General features: G+C 27.6%; 1 protein-coding gene across 1 annotated transcript; it reads right to left on the bottom strand.

Moving 5' to 3' along the window:
- Positions 1 to 2,337: 2,337 nt before the first annotated feature.
- Positions 2,338 to 5,462, bottom strand: LOC139845452 (TATA-box-binding protein-like). The gene is made up of 10 exons (XM_071835707.1): positions 5,280 to 5,462; positions 5,073 to 5,198; positions 4,394 to 4,481; positions 3,784 to 3,855; positions 3,593 to 3,643; positions 3,419 to 3,463; positions 3,227 to 3,319; positions 3,029 to 3,130; positions 2,840 to 2,913; positions 2,338 to 2,749 (listed from the first exon to the last, which is right to left on the bottom strand). Coding segments are annotated over exons 2-10 (606 nt in total). The 5' UTR covers positions 5,153 to 5,198; positions 5,280 to 5,462; the 3' UTR covers positions 2,338 to 2,748.
- Between the last annotated feature and the right edge of the window lie 5,564 nt (positions 5,463 to 11,026).

The following is an 11,026-nucleotide window of genomic DNA, read 5'->3' as shown; positions in this document are numbered from 1 at the left end:
TAACTTTATGGTTAAAGATTTAAGTAAGTTGAAGTATTTTTTAGGAATTGAAGTTTTAGATATTGATAATGGTTTGTGTTTAAGTCAAATAAAATATTGTGTTGAATTATTAAATGAATTTGGACTTTTGAGAAGTAAACCAGTTCTGTTCCAATTGAGCAAAAATTTTCTTGTAATAATGAGGCTAAAGACAGTGATAGAGCAATTGAAAATATTACTCAGTATCAAAAACTTGTTGGTAAACTAATATACTTGACCTTGACTAGACCTGATATATCTTTTGATGTGTATTGCTTAAGTCAGTTTATGCATAAACCTTTACAATCTCATTTCAAACTTGTTATTCATGTTTTGAGATATTTGAAACTTTCTCCAGGAAAGGGAGTTACTTTTATCAAATCAAAAATTTTTGATTTAAAGGTATTTGCAGATGCAGACTGGGCAAAATCTATGTTTCAGTCTAAGTCTGTTAATGGTTATTGTATTTTTATGGGTGATTCTTTAATTGCTTGGAAAAGTAAAAAACAAAATGTTGTAGTAAGGTCTTCTGCTGAATCTGAATATAGGTCTATGAGTAATGCTACAACTGAGGTTATGTGGGTTATGAAAGTTCTTAAAGATCTCAAAGTTAAGTTTTCTACTCCTATTCCTTTATTCTGTGATAATAATTCAGCTATTCAAATGGCTAATAACCTTGTGTTTCATGAGAGAACCAAGCATCTAGAGGTTGATGTTCACTTTATCAGAGAAAAAATAAGTTTTGGAATTGTTAAAACTTATAAAATTGATTCTGAAAAATCAGCTTGCTGATATTTTTACAAAAGGCTTGTGTCAAAAAGCATAGATATTTCTGTCATCTATTTGGGCTAACTGATTTGTTCCAAAATAAGATTGAAGGGGGGTGATGAATTACTTTATGTTTAACAATCTTATTCTTGTTATCTTTTCTTTTTACTTGCTTATTTTATATTTTTTTGTAGTTAACTTTTATATTGGATGATCTTGGATGGCTGGTGAAAAGTCTAAAGAAACTTAAGGACTGGAATGGCATATTTGGAATTACTTGGAGCACAAGGATTGTAGCTGATCATTCAAGAGGGACTAAATTTGTCATTGTTAATTTATATATAAAGCAATGAAATTAGGGTTGCTGTAGATCACTTGATTCATTCGATTATTTTATGTGATTTTTGCTCTCTCATCTTTCTGTGTGATCATCGATTATGATCTTGTAATTTTGGTCTCTAATTAGTTTGAATCATAACAATCTTCTCCTTATTAAGAAGATTGTAATCTCTGTATTGATTTCTGGAATTTTTTGATTAGTGAACAAATCACTGCTATTGTGATTTGATTATTCTGGTGTTTGATTCGTATTACTTTTCACTCGGCCCATTTTCTATGTAGTGTGGAATGTTACTATGTTAGTAGAGTAATTGTGAGACGTGATAATGTAGTAAGAAATAGGATTGTTATAGTAAAGTTGTAAAAGAGGGTTGCGGAATGTTGTAAGGGATGTAAAATATGATTGATAGTTGAATAAAAAAAATACGAGTAATTAATTTAAATTAACAAGCAATAACCAATTAGAATCCATCATAACCAATGTTAACTCCGTTTGTTCCGCCCCACGCCTCCTACCATGGACCTTTTTGACGCCCCGAACACAAGTTTTGGGCGTTGAAGGCAACAATGAAACAAAACGACGGGGTGTGGGAACTCATCTTATATTTACAAATTACTCCCTATTATCTAGGGTATTATATTAAGCTAGTTACCAATAATGCTACCCATTTCACACATCCTGGTATAGGTTTTCTATCACTTAGGTTTGTAGCTTATGTAGTTTAATCACGTCGATTTACTCAATTTTTTTAGTTTTTTAATGCTCGAGAGCAAAATCAAAATCTAAGTAATATCGAATTCCATTTAGGTTAAAACCAAAAAAATTAAAATTTAATCAATAACATCATTCCCTTCAACATACAAATGTACATTAATAAATATTTTATTAACCTAATTTGAGTTCACAAATACAAAACTACTATCAATGCATTTGAAACTAAACTTATATTTCTCACAATCACATAATAGCTAAGCTTAAGCATTAAACTTTTCAATTGTCTTCAACTGAATTCAAAAACCCATACATATATATATACATATATATATTAATACGTTAATAAGAATAGATTTATTAAATTGAATTCGATTTTCAGTTAACTGAATTCAAAATATTTCAAAACTGAATATCAAACTGCAAACTGAATTCGTTTTCTGTTTTGATCGATTGGAAAACTATTTTTCCAATTCAATTTGATGTTAACTAGTTTGTATTTGATTTGGTACACAGATCAAACAGTTTGAAACAAAATCCCCCAACATCTAGACACCTAATCCAAGTGTTTAAGCAATTACACTGAGAAACATTCACCACTCAAACCTTTATATGTTCATTTCAAGTTCATACATACACGAGTCAAAGATTTCGAAAAACACGACCAAAGTGGCATTGATCTACCAACAACCTATTAGCCCAAAAAGGTTTAGAAACAGTCTTAAACAGAGAAGCAAAAGGTAGAGACAGAGTAAAACCGACTAGTGAACTTCATCAAGAACCCAAACGGCGTCCTTCATTCTCGGTTGTTACATATTCCCATCAGGTATCTACACTTGTGTTCAAACTCAATGGTAGACCCATTCCATAAACGCGCCCCATAGGACTCTTTTACCGAATTCATCCATAGATCTGCATCAAAATAAAAAAAACATTAAATTGATGAAATGACATGAAATTGTGTTATGAAACAGAAGCCAACATGGTAGAGTGTTTTTTTACCATTGTTGATTCTTCCTAAATTCGGTCAAAACTGGATATATGTTCTCGAACGCAGTGTAAGTTTCGTCCCTAACCTGAAATTTCGACAAATATAAAGATCGCGAAAGTGTAGTCAATATGAAACACGAATAAAAATAAAAATAAAAAGCGAAAGAAAAGAAAGATCAATAGCAGGTTCGGTAATCACACCTTAGCTCCGGTAAGTACAATTTTCCCAGAAACAAAGATGAGCAAAACAATTTTCGGTTGTTTCATTCGATAAATCAGTCCCGGGAACAGTTCTGGTTCATACTGTAATGAAAACTCATTCATGAGTAACACAGTAATAATAACATTAATTATTTAATGAGTAAATGGAAAAAGGAAGGCAAAATATTAGTAACCCACACTTGAAAAGGCACCATGAGAGTACGCGAGACCCTCAAGTCTAATGGGAAATTTAACATCACATGAACCGACAATATTTTGAATCTTGAAATCCTACAAGTCACCATAGAAACAATACGTTACACATTAATTTAATACATTAAAGCATAGAAAAAAAAAAGTATACTTGTGATAGGATGATGAATTAAATACCTTAAATTTGGCTGGAAACCCCAGTTTTTGAATTATCCGAGCGTACTAAAGCACCGACATTATGCCAAGGTTAGAAAAGAAAAAGAAAGAATATGGCTACAAAGATTATTTTTGGGTATAATGAACAAAGAATATGGTCACAAAGATTATATCGGTCTACAACTTAATACGTACCTTTCGTGCAGCAAGTTTTGATTGCTGTTCACTCTTGGCTCCTGTACAGACCTAAAGCAGCAAATTTTTAAACGGGGAATCTTATTCTAGCTATATAGGTTCCTTTTTTTGTGATTATAAAGGGAAAAAAAAACTAATAACTGCAAAATATAACTTTTAGCGAAGATAAACATATTTATATAAAAGCTTACCATCTTTCCAGATGCAAAGATTAAAGCTGTCGTTTTCGGTTCTCTTATTCTCATGATAACGGCAGCAAAACGCTGAAATATGTTGAAACAATAAGCTTATTACCAACATAAACTTTTGTAAATTACACGTACTACCAAGGATTCTAGTACGCTACAAAGAGACTAAAAACAATTCAAGATTTCCAACCAAAAGGTAATCAGTATCACATAAATTCCCCTCGATTAAAAGAAAATATTGTATCATCATTTTACTAATGTTAGTTATATTTACAAGTGTCCTTGATTTGCGACATATTTTGACATATCAATTATCATAAAAACACTATATGACCGTTGACCGATTAACCTATTTTAAGATGGTACCTAATTTGACAGAGCCGCATGCCATATGTAGAGCGTTAATACATGAAATGTTAATTTATGTTCTGTACATATAATATCACAAAAGGAGGCTGAATCTTTTGTTATCAGATATCATAACATCATCAAGCATTAAGCAAGATTTCAAGAATGACTTATTCGCTTTCTACTAGTGACTATCACAAGACATGCACTGATGCACCCTTTACATGTATATATGCATAAAAAGCTTAGTCAAAACAGAACATACCTTTGGATTATATTCTGCATTTCGAGCTTGCAGCGCAATTGCCTTCAAGTCTAACTTACAATCCAAATTGACTGTAGACACAATGTTCCTAATTTTACAATACACAAACGCTGCAACTTTTAGTCAAATGATTAAAAACTTTACTTTCTTTCTGTACATTTTATCACCATCACATAACATTTTCATATAAATGTCGTAAGAAGATCCGCTGTTCATTACAGTCAAAAGTCAAAACCACTTTTTTAATTTATTAAAAGGTAGTAAAATTGTTGCAGAAATAGATACTCTGTATCAACATTGGAATATATAATCAGTCTCTTGTCACTAAATACAGCAAATTTTAGTCGTTCGATTGACATTTTGACATTTTAATTGTTCAATTACACAGCATTCACAAAACTTACATTTACTCACCACTTATAAATAAAACACAGCTTGCACATCACCAAATGAACCCTAATAATATCACAAGTTATATGGGACTAAAGAATCTAATCAGCTTGATCATAATTAACTGAACAATATACTGTAATAGTTACAATCTAAATAGGTTTACCCTAAACCGATTCTACAACAATTTACTTGTATAAATACATTCGCCAATACACCTATAAATACAAGTAGAAACACAAACATAAAACACAAACACAAATAAACTATAACCGGAATAAATACATACTGAAGAGTAGGAACAATTCCAGAAGGATGCTTAGATAAATCAACTGGTTGACTACCCTCCAATATCACTTGATCAGCCATTAAATCCTAACTTTTTTTTAATCTTTTCAAAATTTCTTCGATAACCCTTCAATCAAAATCAAAACTTGAAAATACCCATCAATAAAAAAATCAAAAATTGTAAAAATTGTAAAATGCGAAATCTCACTTTTAGGGTTTCTTGAGATTGTCAACCGATAGCTAAAACAAGACTAAAGCTAGAAACAAATTCGGTGAAATTGAAAAAACGGGTTTGGAGAAATAGCGGTTAAAATTTGAAAAAAGGGATCCTTTTATATGTAGAGATGATAATTTATAGGTTTTTGATTTGTAAGAAGGAAAAATGAGCGTGTTGTTGATGTTGTTTGGGGGGTTGGATCTTGAAGTGGGTGGTATTTGAGCTGGGTAGGTCTTGATACTTATTATGTACCGAAACTACCCTTGTAGATATTTTTGTGTTAGCTGTGTGACGTGGGTATCATTGTAATTTTACAGAATTTAGGAAAGGAAGGATAAGGTCACACTACTGTAAGCTAATGTTAATGAAGTACCAATAATCGTCTTACACTTTGAGTTACCATAGCCTCTAAGTAATTGATGGGCTTGAAGTCTGAAACTGAAGGGCCCAATAGATTGGAGAAATAAGGTTGTACACATACTGGGCCAGTTTGAACCCTAAACATGATAAGGGGTAAATGGACTCACTTTCGGAATTAATAAAAAAATTTAGGACCATTTCTGTATGACTGTATCACAAGTATACGGTATACAACGTAACTCACATATTTTGTACAACCACATACTCCGTATATGTATGTATACACTGCCCCAAGTGAGGCTAAGACCACTAATAATGGTGATGTTGAGGTGGAGTGAAAGAGGGTACTTTTTGAATATTGTCGCTGACATGGCCATGACATGGGAATGAGGGAGTTGTAATGGGAGCTTTTGTAAGGAGTTTGTAGGTGATATGGTAAAATTTGATTGATTTTTGAGGGGTAAATAATTAAAAGTTGCATAGCGAAAAAAATAAAAAAAATAAAAATAAAAGAAAGAAAATACCTGCGTTTTTTGTTGACCAACGTCTGGCAACAAACGCCCCATTACAGACATTTATGGGGCGTTTCTCGTGACATGTAGGCGGCAAAGAGGAGACAAACGCCGCGTAATCTGTGGTCTAAGCAGCTAAACCAGCAACCTCTTGATTTATATACTCTTTTAATATCGTTAGATCATATGGCCTTTCGATAATCTGAATATGAATATATATATATATATATATATATATATATATATATATATATATATATATATATATATATATATATATATATATATATATATATATAGGGGAGAGATCAAGGGATAATGAGTAAATTGGGGATAAAGGGATAAGCAAATCTTGACTGCAGATCTGTCCAGCATAATAAAAAAACTCTGAGGGGTAATTTGGGAAATCCGTAATTCTCATTAAAAAGCGTAAAAGAAAAAGGAAAGGAAATAAAATACAGCAGTTAGGTTCAGACATTCTTCAATGTTCATTAAGCATTCTCTTCCAAAATCACGAACAAATTACTTCGGAATCTCCCAATAACTGATAAACAATGACACAAACCGTTCGAATGAATGCATAGAGTAAATTGAGATATGAAATCTAACGATTAGATATCCATCAACAATGACGCAACTTCATTTGTATTGTTGGTGTTGTTGTTCGATGGTGAACCTGTGTATAGTCCAGACGTATTTCAAGTAATTGTGAATGTTCGTCAAGCAATTTTCACTTGCAAATTCAGTTTCAAAAATTACACAGAACATAATTTTAGATCAAAGTAAGTCTCTTTTTGTCAATTCTTATGTTTCTTTCAATGCACTGATCATGTTCGATGAAATGCCTGAAAGAATTTTCACTCAAACTAATCGTTTTTATCTAGAATAGAAATAAAATGTGTTGAATTAGTATAGATAAATCTTCATCTTATTTCGTTTTACAACTTGTTTCAAATATTTATGTTTGCTTTAATAAAGTTTGATTACAGACATGTAAGTTGATTATATTGGATAAAATACATGAAGATGCTTCAATATCTTAGAGGAAAATGAATTTTTTTTATATATTTTGAATCACTCCGGAGAGCTAATTATTCAAGGTATAGTATACTTATGGGATGTTATCATCATTTTTTCGGTTATATGAATCTTTAAAAGATATATACTTATTTGCCAAACTGAGAACTTTATAGTTGTATCATATTTCCATTTTAGTATCACATAAGTATCACTTCAAGTAGGTTTACTTGCAGTGTATTTGAACACAATAAATGTTCATGTCTTATGCTCAAGCCCGTTAATGTTTTTTTAAGTTGCTGTGTTTCTAGTTAGACATGATAGTAGTCTATAATTAATTTATGATTTAAATTTATTTATAACCTCAATCGTTTAATAACACACGAGCAATGAATGTGAAGTCATTCATTTAATTGTTCACTAGCTAATTTATTTGTGTTTAATTCAGTATTAAACGCCTTAATCAATTATATCATTTCGTAATGAATCTATAACAAAAGTCAACCCTTTTACACATCGAATGTGACGATCCGGAAATTTCCGACTAAATTTAAACTTAATTCTTATATGGTTTAGACACGATAAGCAAAGCCTACTTAATTGAATCTCAAATTTTTTGAACTATTTCATGAAATCATTTGACCTTGACTATTCCCGACAATTCACGAACAACTATATATATATATATATATATATATATATATATATATATATATATATATATATATATATATATATATATATATATATATATATATATATATATATATATATTTGATATATTATTCGAATTAATATATGATTAATTGTTGAAAATAAATATGTTATTATATAATATAAGTATTACATAATTAATAATATGAAGGGTTAATATATTAAATTTTATTACAAGTTAAAATATAGTTAATATATGAATATTGTTATTATTCCATTCTTTATAAAAATAAATAATAATATTAATATCAGTAATATGAATATTATTATGTTAAAATATTTGATACACTTAAATTGTTACATCATTATACTAATATTATTGATATCATTATTAATATCATCATTATTAGAAAAATTATAATTTTAGTTATTATTATGATTATTACTAAAAATTATCAATTTTATTATCATTATCCTTATTATTATCATATTATTAATATCTTTATCAATATTATTATTGTTAATAATGATATTAATATTTGTATTGTTAATATTATTATAAAATATACATATATATATATATATATATATATATATATATATATATATATATATATATATATATATATATATATATATATATATATATATATATATATATATATATAAAATTGGATATGAAAAAGCTATTATATTATTATTGATATTATTATTATCATTAATAATATTAATATAACTAATAAGAATATTATTATCATTTTTATTATTATAGTTATCATTAGTATTTATTATCACTATTAATATAATTATTATTATTGTATCATTAATATTATATTTATTTCTATTATTATTATTATTATTATTATCACTATTAATATAATTATTATTATTGTATCATTAATATTATTCTTAATAATATTAAAAGTATTATTACTATTAATATATTGTTTAATTATTAATACTAATTATAAAAACATATAAATGGTACGAAATCTGTTTAATATCTCTATCACTTTATTTTTTTTGTTTGTTATTACTTGGCTCAAAGATGCTGTCGACATAGCTGCAATACAAACAAAATCAATCGTCCTTTGATTTCTATTACAATTATTCACTTGCACGCTATAAAGATTACCCACTGCAATTCGTAAAGGGAAAAACAGATATTTAAAAAAAAATCAAAAGCTCGTACCTCTGTTATTCAACTTTTTAACCATATTGCGAATTCGAATGAAATTTAAAAATCTAATAATGCAGTTTTGTTGGAAATCTTTCAATCAAACTATCTAAAAAGTTTCAAGTTCCAAATTTCTATATCGAATTCGAATTGCGAAGTCAAAGTTTTATTTTCAAAAGTCAAAAGAGTTGTTCATCGCGAAAATTAGAATTCCTTTTGATGTTTCTGATTCAATTGAGGATTTAGAAAGTTTATAAGAATGATTCTAAACCTAATTCATGTTGAAACTTTTGTCTGAAACCGATTAAAAATCAAAAATCAATATTAGAGTTGTCTTGCTCTTCGCAAACAGCAAACTGATTTAAACTTTTATTTTTTTCTGTTAAATTAATTTCACAATTAGAACTCGTTTTCTGGTTCGTTTATAAGTACTAAAACAAACATTTTATAGCTTGTTACAATTTATGATATCCTAGTCGACATGAAAATTAGAAGAAGAAGAAGAAGAAGGGATACGGATACAGTGTATAAAGGTTTTACTGTAGGATATAAAACAGAAAAAACCAGAATTAGATCGATGGTTGGGGTGGTTTGTGTGTTACCGAGAGGCCTCGGGTTTGATCCCGGGCTGGGGCAATATTTTTTTAAAGCTCTTTTTATGAGGTAGTCCTCTTTATTATTATTATTATTATTATTATTATTATTATTATTATTATTATTATTATTATTATTATTATTATTATTATTATTATTATTATTATTATTATTGTTGTTGTTGTTGTTGTTGTTGTTGTTGTTGTTGTTGTTGTTGTTGTTGTTGTTGTTGTTGTTATTGTTATTGTTATTGTTATTGTTATTATTATTATTGTTGTTGTTGTTGTTGTTGTTGTTGTTGTTGTTGTTGTTATTGTTATTGTTATTATTATTATTATTATTATTATTATTATTATTATTATTATTATTATTATTGTTATTTTTATTATTGTTATTGTTATTATTGTTATTGTTATTGTTATTGTTATTGTTATGTTATTATTAGTATTATAATTATTATTATCATATTTACATTTATAAGTATTATAATTATTGTTATCATGGGTATTTATATATGTATCATGAATATTATTACCATTTTAGTATTATCCTTAAGTATTATTGTTAATATTATTATTAGTAATAAAATTGTTAAAAATTATTATTATTATTAAGTATTAAGTGTTATTATCAAAATGATTATTTTCATTACCATAAATATTAAATTTTTCATTTTATTAAAAACTACTATTATTATCATTATTATAAAATTTAGTATTAAAACTATCATTTACAGTAAATCTAATATTTTTATAGTTATTATTATTAACATCATTATATTTATCACTAATAAGATTATTAATATTATTATTTTATTAGTAATATTAAGTATTATCAATATTATTATTTTTACCATTACAAATATTATTTCAGTATTATTACAATTACTAGTTTCAACAAAAGAATGATATATATAAAAATATATTTAACATACATAACTTAACAATATTAATACTTTTATATATACAAAATGAATACATTTAATAATGGAAAAACATATAAGTTAATAATATAAAAATTATCACTAATAATAATATAAATATTTGTTCGATTACGATTATATGTATTAATGAATATACAAATGATATAGGTTCGTGAATCCGAGGTCAACCCTGCATTGTTCAGTTCCATCGTATGCATATTTTTAATACAAAAATATCGTATTGTGAGTTCATTTGATTCCCTTTTACTCTTTACATTTTTGGGACTGAGAATACATGTGCTGCTTTATAACTGATTTACAACTGTTTTATTAAATGCCTTTGAAATCTATATTTTTGGACTGGGATGCTTTTAAAATGTTTGACGAGATAGACACAAGCAAAACATTCCTCGAATGAATTATTATGCAGACAGAAGTTCTGTGGATTATTATTGAATTAGTTGGACGTTATAATTGCTACTAATTATTGTGAATATTTCCC

This window comes from Rutidosis leptorrhynchoides, chromosome 4, assembly GCF_046630445.1.
Source record: "Rutidosis leptorrhynchoides isolate AG116_Rl617_1_P2 chromosome 4, CSIRO_AGI_Rlap_v1, whole genome shotgun sequence".
Taxonomy (NCBI): Eukaryota; Viridiplantae; Streptophyta; class Magnoliopsida; order Asterales; family Asteraceae; genus Rutidosis; species Rutidosis leptorrhynchoides.
Note: the sequence above shows the minus strand (reverse complement) of the source record. Positions and strands in the feature narration are given on the sequence as shown.